The 14,930-nt window shown below is 38.3% G+C and overlaps 2 protein-coding genes across 2 annotated transcripts in view; both read left to right on the top strand.

The window, feature by feature from the left end:
- The window catches only part of SOS2 (SOS Ras/Rho guanine nucleotide exchange factor 2), a 107,364-nt gene extending 102,207 nt beyond the window's left edge, over nt 1-5,157 (top strand). The window contains exons 22-23 of the mRNA XM_021101439.1: nt 1,924-2,033; nt 3,430-5,157. Coding sequence (XP_020957098.1) covers nt 1,924-2,033; nt 3,430-3,939 — 620 coding nt within the window. The 3' untranslated portion in view covers nt 3,940-5,157. The remainder of the gene's footprint in view (nt 1-1,923; nt 2,034-3,429) is intronic.
- Nucleotides 5,296-13,093, top strand: VCPKMT (valosin containing protein lysine methyltransferase). Its single transcript, XM_021101519.1, has 6 exons — nt 5,296-6,052; nt 6,150-6,260; nt 6,432-6,504; nt 7,775-7,894; nt 8,843-8,947; nt 12,046-13,093. The coding sequence occupies exons 1-6, from the start codon at nt 5,787-5,789 to the stop codon at nt 12,058-12,060; spliced, it is 690 nt and encodes a 229-aa protein (XP_020957178.1). The 5' UTR covers nt 5,296-5,786; the 3' UTR covers nt 12,061-13,093.

Genomic DNA, 14,930 nt, shown 5'->3' with positions numbered 1-14,930 from the left:
TGCTTCAGCTCTCTGGCCTCCTGAACAAAACACACTCCCACATCAGGACTTTTGCTCTTGCTATTCCCTCTGCTTAGAGTGCTCTTTACCCATCTGGCCTCATGGCATGCTCCCTCGTTCTTCAGGCTCTTGCTCAGGGTAACCTGAGTGAGTCTTCCCTAATTACCCTGTTTAAAATTATTCCCCCTTTCCTACCTAATAGTTGTTCCTTTATTATAGCAGTTATGCTTTTCCTTAATTATCTTATTCTTTCTTATCAACCTAGAATGTAAGCTCCATTACGACATGAATTTTTGCTTCTTGTTTCCTACATATTACTAGTGGCAGGCACTATAGCAGAGTCCCAATAAATATTTGTTGAATGGATGGATGAATGAATGGTAAAATATTGAAAGTAACTTACACAGCTACCTAACATTACAGAAATTGTGTGCTAAAATGACTTTCACTAGTTTGGAATACTGAAGTTATTTTAAATGTTCACAAGACTTTTATAATCTTGTGGAGAAAGGCTATTTAATAAAAAATAAAGTTGAAGTTCACACTTGAACAAGGGTTATTGAGTGCCTTCTATGGAGAAACGTATGTAATGATTAAGTGGTCTGACTGTAGAGTCAGGCTTAGATTCAGAAATGTTTGTAGCTGTCCCACTATCATTATGATATTTTCTATTTCCACAAGTGTATGTGCTTCTGTTAAGGAAGAGAAGACTCAACTCAGTCTGCCTTAAATACTAAGAAAGTATTCTAACTCAGGTAATTGGAACTCTGGAGGAAGACTTCTTTAAGTCTGGTTGATTCATTGGTTCCATGATATTAAAGACCAGGTTTCTTTCTGACTCTTCATTGTTTTATCCAGGTTATCAGCTTTATCTAAAGCTGTGTTTCCTCAGGATCGTAAGAGTGGTGGCAGGAGTAATAAAGATTATGTACTTCTTTGTTCAGTCAAGTAAGAAAGAAGAGGGAGGTAGAGAGAAAGACTGACAGACTTCCGAAAGAGCAAGGAACTTCCTTTTCAGCAGCTTCTAGCAAACCTCCTTTCAGATTTCAGTAGTCTGAATTAGGTTATATGCCCATAGCTAAACCAATTACTCTGGCTGAGGGAATGCTAATCAGGCCCCATCTCTGGAGTTAAGGGGTAAGGTCAGCTTTTCAATGAAGTACATGACTGCATGCATGAAAGAGAGGTAAATAAACATCTGATCATGTTAGGAAAGTGAGAGGTCCTTTGTCCACTTGACTGGAATTGGAGTACTCTGCTGGAATTGGCTGACTAAATCATATGGGATGGATTCATCATCATCAAAAGGAGTTCTCCAGGTTCAGGCGTGGCCAAAAAAAAGTTCTTATTCTTTGTCTGATTGGCATATTTAGGGGTGATATCTCCTCTAATGCTTTTATTGTTTGGTAAATTTCCTTTAATGTGGTTGTATATTATCAGTGACAGACTTGCAAAGAGAAAAGTTCTGTGGTACAACCCTACCCTATGGAAGGTTTTATTACCTGTATAGAAATGTATCCAATAATAGCTGCTTCAGAAATGCATGGTCTCCCTTTATGAATGATCTTTCTCTGGGATTTACTACAGTTTATATAGACAAATATACTTATTGTGTCTGTTTTAGATTATAAAAAGATTTGGATCTTAATTAAATAGTGTATCTTCATTTAGCTTAGTACCTAACATGCACTACCACTGTGCTGGATGCTACAGACATGAAAATAAGTACACACTGCCCTCAAAAAGCAAGCCTTCAGCTTAATGGAGAGGATGGCTAAACCAATAGTCAGCTGCAATACAGCCTGACTGAGGCCATAGCAGAGGTTGGCCATAGTGGAGGTTGGTTGATCAAAGATTGAAATAAAGTTTTGTCTTATAACTGCTTTGTGAATTGTGGTTAAACTAATCTTTTTTTACCTCCAGAGTCTTTCTTCAGTTCATGTGGTAGTTTACATAAACTAAGTGAAGAGCCACTGATTCCTCCTCCGCTTCCTCCTCGAAAAAAGTTTGATCATGATGCTTCAAATTCCAAGGTAGTCAACAGGACTTAGGTTTGCCTTAACTTAATCAAAGCTGTGAATCCTCAGAACTTGCTTGTTCTTATAAAGAGTCTGTCGATTATACTTTGGCCACCCTTTATGGTTTTTAAACATTTAGGTGGTTTTATTTTAAAAATACTTTAAATAATTGTTTAATCCTCGTAATACTCTTTCTTAAAAAGAAGCTGGGAAGATTCACAGATACTCAGAAGTCCATTTATTTCTGATAGAGATGGAAAGAATTTTAGTATTCAGAGCGTTCGCCAAACTTTAGTCTGACCGGAAGTACCTGAAAGGCTTGTTAAAACCAGATGGCCAGAGTTTCAGATTCAGTAGATCTGGGGCTCAAGAATTTGCATTTCTTTCCTTTTTTTTTTTTTGCTTTTTAGGGCCTCACCTACAGCATATTGAGGTTCCCAGGCTAGGGGTCTAATCGGACCTACAGCTGCTGGCCACAGCAGTGCAGGATCCGAGCCATGTCTGTGACCTACACCACAGCTCATGGCAGTGCCAGATCTTTAACCCACTGAATGAGGCCTCATGGTTACTAGTCGGATTCGTTTCCACTGAGCCACCATGGGAATTCCTGCATTTGTAACAAGTTCCCTTCTAGTGCTGATGCTGTTGATCCCTGGATCATATCATATTTTAAGAACTCCCACTTTGGAGTTCCTGTCATGGCTCAGTGGTTAACAAACCTGACTAGGAACCATGAGGTTGTGAGTTGGATCCCTGGCCTTGCTCAGTGGGTTAAGGATCCGGCATTGCCATGAGCTGTGGTATAGGTTGCAGACGCAGCTCTCAAATCCCGCATTGCTATGGATGTGGCATAGGCCAGTGGCTGCAGCTCTGATTGGACCCCTAGCCTGGTAACCTCCATATGCTGCGAGTACAGCCATAAAAAGAAAAAAAGAAAAACAACTAAAAAACTCCCACTTTCAGCCTCACTGAGGATAGTAGAAGTCAGTGACCAAAAACTAGAATTTGGTATATTAAGATATTTTTGATATACCAAATAAGGTATATTTGGATACATATTAAGTCCTCTTGATATCATGTCCTTTCATGTCTAAAAAGCTATGTATTCTTTTCACTCACTTGCCCATTATTATAATTAAAATACATAAACTTATAAACTGTGTATGCAAAACAAGGTAATCTGAGGCTTTATGTTCTAAGATTTCAATTAAAACATCTCATATATAAAAATAGTAAACTGAGCCTTGAGTGAGGCTGGGAGTAATTTATTCATAAATCTGAACATTAAACCAGATTAATGTATTTTGGACTTTCTAGATTTAACTTGCAAGAATTTTTCAATCTTTTTAAGACTTTTTCTCACAAATTTTTCAGGAGAACAGAAGTATAATTTAATATTTTTGTTTTTGAGGGAAATATGAAATCCGATGATGACCCCCCTGCTATTCCGCCAAGACAACCTCCTCCTCCAAAGGTAAAACCCAGAGTTCCTGCTCCTACTGGTGTGTTTGACGGACCTCTGCCTAGTCCACCTCTACCACCGCCAAGAGATCCTCTTCCTGATACCCCTCCACCGGTTCCCCTTCGGCCTCCAGAACACTTTATAAACTGTCCATTCACTCTCCAGCCACCTCCACTGGGACATCTTCACAGAGATCCAGACTGGTTCAGAGATGTTAGTATGTGTCCAAATTCTCCAAACACTCCTCCAAGCACACCATCTCCAAGAGTACCACGTCGATGCTATGTGCTCAGTTCTAGTCAAAATAATCTCGCTCATCCTCAAGCCCCCCCCATTCCACCAAGGCAGAATTCAAGCCCTCACCTACCAAAACTGCCACCAAAGACTTATAAACGGGAGCTTTCGCACCCCCCATTGTATAGACTGCCTTTGCTAGAAAATGCAGAAACTCCTCAATGACCTTAGCCATATGTAGTCATTGACACTGGAATGGTATTTGTAAAGTTTTTTTTTAATTTATTCAAAAATGCATAGTATTTTAGTACTTTTTAAAAATAATGCTCTTACAAAAATGCTACTGATCAAATAAGCTTTTAAAAATTGGAAAAATGAAAATACAGAAGTCCTTTACCATTATCCTCAGGTGATCAGTAGCATTGCCTTGTCTTAGATCCTCAGTGCTGCCAAAAGGCCAGTATAAAGAAATTATATTTGCACTGTAGACTCTGCTAAAATATGGTTTAAAGTGATAATTGATTGCACTGAAAGGGGATAGTGCATTTGTGGAATTTTTCAAATTTGAGTAATAGATGACTTTTTAAGGCAGTGAATTTACACACGTATGGGGGGGGTGAGTGATACTGATTTTTTAAGCCTCTTTGACCATCTTCTAGTTTTTACATCTAGTTTTTACATTTAGGAAAATTGTGAATAACACCCACTGTTCTTAAACTCTTTAATGCCATGTCTTAAATGCCAGAATTTGCTGCTGAAGACAAAAATGAAAAAGAGAATGAAAATAATAGAATGCACTGTGTTTATTATTTTGTCAAAATGTAAACAGACTACCTAACCCAATCATAGAGGGAAAAAGGGCATATATCTTATACAGATGTGCCTTTTTGTTTTTGCAGACTATGATGTCTTTAGCTAACGAGTTGCCTATTGTTTTGGGATGTAAAGTTAATATGCCATATATGTACAGTTTTGTTTATATTGTATATTTAAAGACAGTGCTAATAATGTATATAAGTTTATGTGACTTAAGGCCTATAATACAATCTGCTACTTTACTAATTCATGAATTCAGAGGACAAGTTTCTTATGGCCTAGGAACCAACTGCATTGCCTTGAAAACCTAATAACTTTCCCTGTAAATCCTGTGTTAATAAAATTTTTTAAAATATTTTTTTAGATTGGTAATATTTAAACCAGCATATACTTAAAGCTTTATTAAACTTTTTAATCAGAAAAGTGAGTAAAACTTTTATTTGCCATTTGATTTGGACTCCTTCCCTCAAAGTGATGAAAAAGTGTGTTTTGCTCTCAGTGCCACAGCAGCAGTTGTAAAGTAGTCAGAAGCCACGTTGTTTATTTACTGGTCAGTGGCCTTTTACTGTGCTTTGTATCAGAGTTTCTAACAAGATTAATAAATCACCCAAGTCTTAATTTTTTAAAGACTTTTAAAATATGTGTTTTCATTATATGGAACAAGGGGGTAAGATTGTTGAGTTCTGTAGAAATAAATTATTTTCCCTATTTTGTGCAATTAAAATTCCATAATCCTAAAGAATTCAAGTGATGTAAACTTTGGAGGGATAACTTTACCTTCACTGTTACTGCATTCAGATGAAAAATTAGCATGTTAGAAAATCTTATCCTCCTAAATTTAAAATTAGTAGGATGATAGCTATCCTCGGTAGAATCTTGGAAGCTGCCTGGATTTAAGGCCGGCAAATGCTGTGTGAATCAGTCTCCAACCAGGTAAAAATACTCAGGTTGGCTTTTTTTTTTTTAAGAGCAGATTATAATACTAGCTTTGTCCGGAAAATTGATCTAAACTGTCAGTTCTTGAAGCCAGACTTGAAATTTTGGGAAGAACGTGTCAGTTCCGCTCCTAGGGGAAGCCCTGGCCACGGGGTAGGCACTTTGGTGGAGCCTTGCCTTCCGGGCTCTCTGCCTTCGCGCATGCGCTCTGGCGCCAACACCTCCGCCAGGAGAAGCGGGGCCCCAAGCCAGTCGAGGAGCGGGGCTGTGCGCATGGTTGTGATGTCACTGTGTGCGCCACATCTTGTTGCCAGGCAGCGATGGCGGCTACTCTGGAGTCATCCGAGGAGGACACGCTGCTGAACTTTGTGCGAGTTTTGGAGAAGCGAGATGGCACGGTGTTACGACTGCAGCAGTATGGCTCCGGCGGCGTGGGTTGCGTTGTTTGGGACGCTGCCATTGTCCTTTCTAAATACCTGGAAACGCCCGGGTTTTCCGGCGATGGGGCCCACACTCTGAGCCAGCGGTCGGTGCTGGAGCTGGGCTCTGGCACCGGGGCGGTGGGGCTCATGGCTGCTACCCTCGGGTAAGAGCTGGCGGGAAGGGACGGCGCTTTGTTGGAGAAACCGCCATTACCGGCTTCCCAACCTTGTGCCTCTACCTCAATCAATGTTATTTTATAGGGCAGATGTCATAGTCACCGATCTTGAGGAATTGCAGGACTTACTGAAGATGAATATTAATATGAACAAGCATCTTGTCACTGGTTCTATTCAAGCCAAGGTACTGAAATGGTTTGTATGGCCTTTAAGCTTTTTTTAGATAACGATTTGTAGTTTGCTTTAAATTGTGTTTCACTGTAAGTACGGTTAATTCGAAGGGAATTTTCTGGGTCTTGTTTATAAAACAAGAATATTTTAAGTTATTAAAGCAACAGTGAAAAATATTTGGTTGACATTTTTAAGGGGGGAAGAAATAGAAGACTTTCCTTCTCCACCAGACTACATACTGATGGCTGACTGCATATACTACGAAGAGGTGAGTAATGAGTGAAATTTCTTCGTTTAGAGGTTGCATACACCGTTTTCCATGGGTTCTAAAGCACACATGTCTAAGCATTTTTACATCTTTTAATGCAAATTTATTCTGTAATTGATGATACAGTAAAGAGAAAATAAAAGTCACCACGGACTACAACTTACACACTCATGATTTTAACATAGAGGCCCATGAAGCATTTTGAGAAAAGTGTTATATGCATTTTACTAGAGGCTTCTATAAAATTTTTAAAGGATTTTGCCTTTTGGATCTCCTATGTAAGGCTAAGATTTTTTATTGTTATTTTTTTTTATTTAGCTATTCCAAGTAAATTTAATATGACATTAGTGATTTTAACTGTTAAGTTGTATTGTAAAGAATTCATTGTTCTGTGGCAAAATTTATTACATTTATAGGATTTTTTTTTAAATATCAGTTTGTGTATATTGTAGACATCACTCATTTTTTAAGTAATGGGCATTGAGCCAACTTATGTTCAAATTAGGGTCAGAATTATAGGGAAATTATTGATTGTTAAATTAAAGAAAAAATTTTTTGTTTTGTTTTTAGTGGCCCCACCTGCACCATATTGAAGTTCCCAGGCTAGGAGTCAAACTGGGGATGCAGCTGCCAACCTACACCACAGGCACAGCAGTGCCAGATCCGAGCCATATCTTTGATCTGCGCCATAGCTTGTGACAATGCCGGATTCTTAACCTACTGAGTGAGGCCAGGGGTTGAACCCACATCCTCACAGAGACAATATCAGGTCCTTAACCTGCTGAGCCACAAAGGGAACTCTAGTAAATACAGTTTTTAAGAGTGCAATTAGGAGTTCCCATCACGGCTCAGTGGTTAACGAACCCCACTAGTATTCATGAGGATGCAGGTTCTATCCCTGGCCTTGCTCAGTGAGTTAAGGATCTGGTGTTGCCGGGAGCTGTGGTGTAGGTTGCAGACAAGGCTCAGATCCTGAGTTGCTGTGGCTGTGGTGTGGGTCGGCAGCTACAGCTCAGATTTGACTCCCAGCCTGGGAGCCTCTATATGCCGCACAAAGACAAAAAAAAAAAAAAAAAAACTGTACAGTTAATTCCATTTGTTTATCCATGGGTACTCCAAAATTCAGTCACTTGCATCCTTTCTCTGAAAACTGAAATTGATACAATTGGATAAATTGTAGAGGAGTTATAATTACCCCTCCACTTCCCCTACCCCTTTTAAAGTAATATAAATTTTTAAAAGTCATAAATATTACATTCCTTTTGAGCAGTCTTTGGAGCCACTTGTGAAAACCCTAAAAGATCTCAGTGGATCCGATACTTGTATTATATGTTGTTACGAACAACGAACAATGGGAAAAAATCCAGAAATTGAGAAAAAGTATTTTGAGGTGAGTATTCTACTAGTTCTATCTTTGTAGCGATTACCCTTCAGAGAGGTTATATGTGATTTTGTGTTCAGGTATATTGTGGTAATTTTGAGTAGGGTTCATACTGTTTGTATGAACCCAATGAGAGGATTCTTCATAGCACATTGTTCTAATAACCCTCCCTCCCCATTTCTCACCTTTTCTGACCTTTTATTTTTCTTTTCTAATTTGTTGGTCTTGTATCTGTAAAACAATGTAAAATAATAAGGCCACACCTTTGTCTTTCCAGAGAAAGTTTTCAGGATTTCTTTATTAAACATGATGTTGGCTTTTGGGAACATATTACTGATGTCTATGTACTTTTTTGGAGACTACATCATAGAAACATGACAGATGTTATGTTTTTATTTCAGTGTTTTCCACTGTATTTTTATGATAGCTTTACCCAAGATATTATACCTCTTTCGGGGTTTTTCTTTCCTTTTTTTTTCTTTTGAATTAAAGGCCCATAGGAAGTTGCAGAAGTAGTATATAGAGTCCCATTTATCTTTCACTCATCTTCCTCCAGTTGTCACTCAAACCCTTTTTATGGGCAAAAATCCATCATATTACAAGTGACTCCTTTTAAGGGTCCATGTGTATAGTCCTGCAGTTTTATCCTGTGAGAGAATTACTTTGGGTAAAGTGACTCTTCATATTATATGGTGAAATGGATTTTTATTCTCATGTTTTTCTTAAATATGAAGAATGTTCATGAATTTTTGAAACAGTGTATAATTTTAACTTTTTATTATTAGTCAGTTTCAATTGAGTTATAACATGGAAAATGCACATGTATCAAGTGCTTAGCTCAGTTTTTCATGTGCTCCTCCTCACTCGGTACTCCAAAGGTAACCACCCTTCTGATTTCTAGCACCACAAGATAGTTTATGTTACTGAATTTGAAATTTATCTCTTTTAAATTTATAGCTCCTTCAATTAGACTTTGACTTTGAAAAAATTCCTTTGGAAAAACATGATGAAGAATATCGAAGTGAAGATATTCACATTTTATACATCAGAAAGAAAAAATCGGTAAATACATTTTCGGCTCTTCATCCTCTGAGAAGATTTCATATGCTGGATGCTGTCTCTGAGTTTATGTGTGATCTAGATGTTAATTTTCTTGTTTTTTCCTTTTTCCTTTTTCTTTCTTTCTTTTTTTTTTTAAAGGCCATACCTGCGGCACATGGAAGTTCCCAGGCTAGGGGTTGAATTGGAGTTAGAGCTGCTGGCCTACACCACAGCTCACTGCAATGCCAGATCCTTAATCCAATGAGCAGGACCACGGATTGAACCTGCATCCGCATGGATACCAGTTGGGTTTGTTACTGCTAGCCACAGTGGGAAATTCCCTCGATGTTAATTTTCATGTGGGGAAATAGCTATGATGATTCCCTGAACTCAGGCACTAAGTCTCAGGGTTAAGATTGCCTAACCTACCTGGCTTTAGGTTCTACCTTTAAAATAAGGCAGCCCTGTTTTGCCCTTTTCAGCTATAAATTATATATACAGCTTTATAATTGAGCATTACCTTAGACAAGTGACTTAGCTATTTATAAGTTTTTGTTATCTCTTAGAGGTTTTAAAATGCCACTTCTGACCTTTGTGAACTTTATCCAACGAGATTTTTTTGTTTTGGTTTGGTTTTTTGTTTTTTTGCCTTTTCTAGGGCCTCACCCGTGGCATTTGGAGGTTCCCAGGCTAGGGGTCTAATTGGAGCTATAGTTGCCGCCTACACCACAGCCACAGCAACTCGGCATCCAAGCCATGTTTTCGACCTACACCACAGCTCATGGCAACACTGGATCCTTAACCCACTGAACAAGGCCAGGGATTGAACCTGCAACCTCGTGGTTCCTAGTCGGTTCGTTAACCACTGAGCCACGATGGAAACTCCTCCAACCAGATTTTTTAATAGTCAAAGTAAACTATAACAAGCAGATTTGTCCAGTAAAGAAAAATGTACTCAGTTAAATAGAATTGATATGTCCCCCTTTTTGGTTGCTTCCTGTTATAGTAATTACATTTTATGCATGTTGTATCTCTGATGCCTAGAGTTTGAAGCTGAAAGAATTTTATCTCCATTTTTGTATCCTAGCACTTCCTGAATATGTGACTGGTATAAGGCAGGGACAAGAACAATTTTATGAATTGAGAGTGCTAAATTTAATAAGTTCCGCTTGTTTCTGTTATCTTTCCTTTGGTTGAATTTGTTTGTGATGAAATTTTCTGATTACGTGAATTCTAGCCAAAAGCAAACAATGTGTAATTTTGGGAATAAAGATTAGATACTGGGACTCAAAGGAACGAAGAGCTGTGGGATTAGTAATTCAAATCGGCCATTATGTGGCATAGTGCTAGAGATAAAAAGATAAATTTAAAATGTTTCATGTCTTAAAAGAGTCAGTTTTAGCTGAAGCTGTTGTGTAGTTTTAAAAGTTGCAATTTTTTTTTTGAGGCATAAAGATTTTATTTTTCCTAAAAACGAAGGCTTTTTTTTTTTCTTGCAAAGAGTAATTTACTTTTTAAAAAACTTAATATAATTTACATATCATAAAGTTTACCTTTTGAGGAGTTCCCCTGTGGAACTGTGGGTTAATAATCTGGCTTGACTCTGAGGAGATGCGGTTTGATTCCTGGCCCAACACATTGGCTTAAGGATCCAGTGTTGCTGCAGCTGTGGCATAGGTTGTAGCTCTGGTTCAGATTTGATCCCTGGCCCAGGAATTTGAGGGTGCAGCTGAAAAAGGGAAAAAAAGGTCTACTCTTTTAAAAAAGTTTACACTTCAGAAAATTGGGCAGCCATTAGCACTTTTTTTTTTTTTTTTTTTTTTTTTTTTTTTGGCTTTTGTTTCTTTAGGGCCGAACCTGCAGCATATGGAGGTTCCCAGGAGCTACAGCTGCTGGTCTATGCCACTGCCACAGCAATGTGGGATCTGAGCCATGTCTGACCTACACCACAGCTCACAGCAATGCTGGATCCTTAACCCATTGATTGAGGCCAGGGATTGAACCCGCAACCTCATGGTTCCTAGTCAGATTCATTTCCACTGCGCTATGACGGGAACTCCCCATTAGCACTTTTTAATTTTAAACATTTTCATCACGCCAAAAAGAAACTTCATACCTGTTAGCAGTTACTTCCTATTCCTTTTTTAGTTGAATAATATTCTTTTGTATGGATTTACCTCATCTTATCCATCCATTCATCAGTTCATGGGCAGTTTCCATTGTTTCTACTTTTTGGTTCTCATGAATAATGCTGCTCTGAATATTCATGTAAAATTTTTTTGTGTGATACATTTTCAAATCTCTTGGGTTTATATATATTTACCTAGAATAGAATTGCTAGCTTACAAGGGAACTCTACTTTTAACTTATTGAGGAATTGCCAAACTATTCCAAAGCTGCTATACACATTCTGTTCCCATCAGCAATGTCTCAGGGTTCCAGTTACTTCATATCCTCACTAACATTGATCATCATCCATCTTTTTTATTGTAGTTACCTTAGTAGGTACTAAGTGGTAATCTCATTGTTTTTATTTCTCTAATGGCTAATGATGTTGAGTACCTTTTCACGTACTTATTGGTCACTTATACATTTTTACCAAAAGCCTTTGCGTATTTTTTTTTTTTTCCACACCTATGGCATGTGCAAGTTTCTGAGCCAGGAATTGAACCTGTGCTATAGCTCTAACCAGAACCAAAGCAGTGACAATGCCAGATTTTAACCTGCTGAGCCACGGGAGATACGTCATCCCTTGCCTGTTTTTAAATTGGGTTATTTATCTTTTCAGTGTTGAGTAGTAAGCATTCTTTATGTATTCTGGATACTAGGCCCTTATCAGATACATGACTTCCGAATGCTTTCTCTCATTCTGTGGCTTTTCCTTTTATTTTCTTTATTATCTGTCCTTTGAAGCATAGAGCTTTTTGATTTTGATGTTGTCCAGTGTATCTGTTTCTTCTTTGGTTGCTCATACTTTAGGCATTAGCAAAGAAACATTTCTAAACACATTGCGTGGCTGTCTTTGAATTGCATTTAGCCATTACTTGGCATATTACCTAATATTAAGTACCCAGTTTAAAAAAAATTAATCTTTTAAAGTTTCCATCTTTTTCTTATAGAAATTTCCATCATGAAATCTTCTGGTAAGCAAACGATTTGAATGGAGCATGTGAATACAACATGGGAAGATTGTGTTTACAGATTTTTCCAGCATGTCCTTAGGGATCTGATACATAGACAACCACCATGGGCTGCCTGCAATACAAAAGATGACTGCCTGCCTGCCTGCCTACCAGTGGGACTGAAATAGCTCAGCATCAAGTTCTGTTTAAAAGAAACATTGTGTGTCAGCCACTCCTCAAATAAAAATAGGTACTGAGGTTAGCCTAAAGTCTGCCAGAAATCGACAGTGAAATAGCATGGTTGACTTGGCATATTTTCAGGAAACTAGAGATAAGTTGATCCAGTTTCTAAAGAGAGGTATCTAGTACTATTTAATAATGTTTAAATTCAAATCAGTAAATTTTAGTTTGTCTTCAAAATAAATTTAAAAGAAGGTTTTCAAACATGTATACAATGCTTTTTATCAAATGTGTCTTCCACTTCATTGCTTTTAAGATAGCTTTAATATTTAAGTGTTCTTTTACTTAAAAAAAAAAAAAAAAAAAATTTTGGCCAAAGTTCTTTTCCTTTCCTCCACCATACATGTCTATGTGAGTTAGTAAATTATACTGTAGTCAGTTGGAAAAGATGAAAATAAGAAATCAGGAGATTGAGAGGGAGGAGACAGTATCTTTACAAAATTTTTTATTTGAGAATAAAAAGCCCATCTTCAGGCTCTTGCACTTTTGTGGCTTATGCACTTTTTCTCATGTATACCTTCCAGGAAAATGTGGCCCAAATCACTAGTGTTAACTTGTGTATGTGAAACCGAGAAAGGTTTTTAAGTAACTACAAGTGTAATTCTTATACATTTACCAAATGATTTTGATTCTGTGTAGTCTGTTTTATGTTCTCGTGATAATCATCTAATCACAGACTGATCTATCAAGATTTCAGTAAGACTGGTTCCAAAGCATAATAATAACCAGATGGAATTCTTATACTTACAGGCATTAGTGCTAGGTGGCACATACTATGTGTTAAAATAAACATTGTTTCTTGAGATCCTGTGACTTTGTGAATATTTCAGAAATAGCTTTGGAGAAAATGAACATTTAAAGCAAGTGACTGCTCTTCAGAAAGAGCAAAGCAGCCCTACTTAGAGAAATTAAAGGTTAACATCAAGAGAACAGCTTTTTTTCCTTCAAGCTTGCTTCAATCTTTAAAATTTGTTCTGCTGGGGGCTTTTTGTTGTTGTTGTTTTTAGTTTTTGGTTTTTTGTTTGTTTTTCAAACTGCCTTTAGCTTTTGACAAAGCGGCATATTACTAAGCAGTTAGTGTAACCTGAGTATATGATACTGTTAGTTACAGATGATGTCAGGTATTATTAGTGAAGTCTTAGAACAAATGATTATTGTCTAGCTTGTTTCATAACAGAACTTGCAAGAAATTAGTTTGACATTGACCAGCTATAGTAGTCCATTCAGATTCCTCAGATCCCTTTCATCCTCCTCCCCTTTTCACTGTACTTCTAAAATGCAGAACCTGAAGGTCTTTGGCCTGGAGTGCCTCTTGACTTTCCTGCAGTGAATGCCCAGCCCCTCACTTTGACAGGAGCACCTTATACTTCAAAACTCAGTGGAGGAGTTGGGCTGAGGTCAGCCTCTGTGCACAGTCACTTGCATGCATGCATCACCGTTGTTTCTGGGGAATTGACTTTGCTGACTATAGAATTAAGTAATCTCTAACAAAGTCAAGTGTAACTTTTTTCTTATTCTGGAATTAGGCTGAATTGGAGGTTAAAAAGTACCAATTCCCACATTATAAGATCAGAGAGCCACATCGGTAGGACCAGAGCTACGCAGGGCTTACTGAGGGTGCCAGGTTATATTATACACCCTGTCGCCAACTAACATCGCAGAGACAGCTGGTGAGGCCCGGAAGTGGTCTTTTGGAGAAATGCGGTGTTGGCGAAAGGGATTTAGTCCTTTGAAGGAAGGAACAAGGTGCGCTTGTACTCAGAAACCACAGGAGGGAGGCCCAAGGAAATAATTCGAGATCCAGGATTCCTGCAAGAGAGAAGACTAGCATTTTTTCCACCTGAGAGTGTTTGTCTTTACCCAGCAGATAAACACATCTGTCATTTAGTTCAGGAGCGTGGGAATGGAATTGGAGAAGTAGTGTAAGACTGTCAGGCAGAGAGGTGTTAAAAATGGATCCTACCATCCAGAGAAGTGATAGATGATTTGGAGGCTAGAGAACTTCTGCAGCAACATGAGGAGGTTGAAAGGCAGGTGAGAAGATGAGTGAGGTGGGATGCCATTGGTTGGAGGTCAGCCAGAGTATAGCTGACTCACAGATTTTAAGAGACTGCCAGTACTAGGAGGGACTGCTCAGGAATGAGTCTCTGGTCTCCCAGACAAGTAGGAGTTGCCAGTGTACACAATAAACCCATGAGCCACTTAGCACAATGCAGTGATAGCTAATTAGAGAGGCTCCCCTACCCCCAGTAAGGCAGTGTTTCTCAAATTAGCTGCATATGGGAAATTAAAAGCAAACAAAAAGCATGTTCAGGCCCCATCCAGTCCAGTTAAATCAGAAGCTATTTTTGTTAAAGGGCCCTGGATGATTTAGCCTAAATTGAGATCTGTTGCAATAAGGAAACCTCTTTTAGCATCTACTTCCCAAGAAGAGAACAAAGAAAAGGTGGGAGAAATACAAAAACAAACTGTGGTTAGAGTGGGTCTATAGTATAAAGGGAGGGAAAGAGATTTTGAATCTGATGTGAAATCGTCTGCAAAATGAGAGGTTTTAAAATAAGCAGGGCTGAGCATTAGAAATCAAATACTTGAAAATTTTGAGAATCTGGCCAAGAAGGTAAAGGTAATGCTGCTCAAGAGGA

This window comes from Sus scrofa, chromosome 1, assembly GCF_000003025.6.
Source record: "Sus scrofa isolate TJ Tabasco breed Duroc chromosome 1, Sscrofa11.1, whole genome shotgun sequence".
NCBI classification, from domain to species: domain Eukaryota; kingdom Metazoa; phylum Chordata; class Mammalia; order Artiodactyla; family Suidae; genus Sus; species Sus scrofa.
Note: the sequence above shows the minus strand (reverse complement) of the source record. Positions and strands in the feature narration are given on the sequence as shown.

Bases quoted from the DNA above. Each gene is read 5' to 3' on its own strand.
- VCPKMT (XM_021101519.1), top strand. From the start codon at position 5,787: ATGGCGGCTACTCTGGAGTCATCCGAGGAGGACACGCTGCTGAACTTT. The intron at 6,261-6,431 runs GTTTGTATGGCC...GACATTTTTAAG, and splicing joins CAAGCCAAGGTACTGAAATG to GGGGGAAGAAATAGAAGACT. The intron at 7,895-8,842 runs GTGAGTATTCTA...TTAAATTTATAG, and splicing joins TTGAGAAAAAGTATTTTGAG to CTCCTTCAATTAGACTTTGA.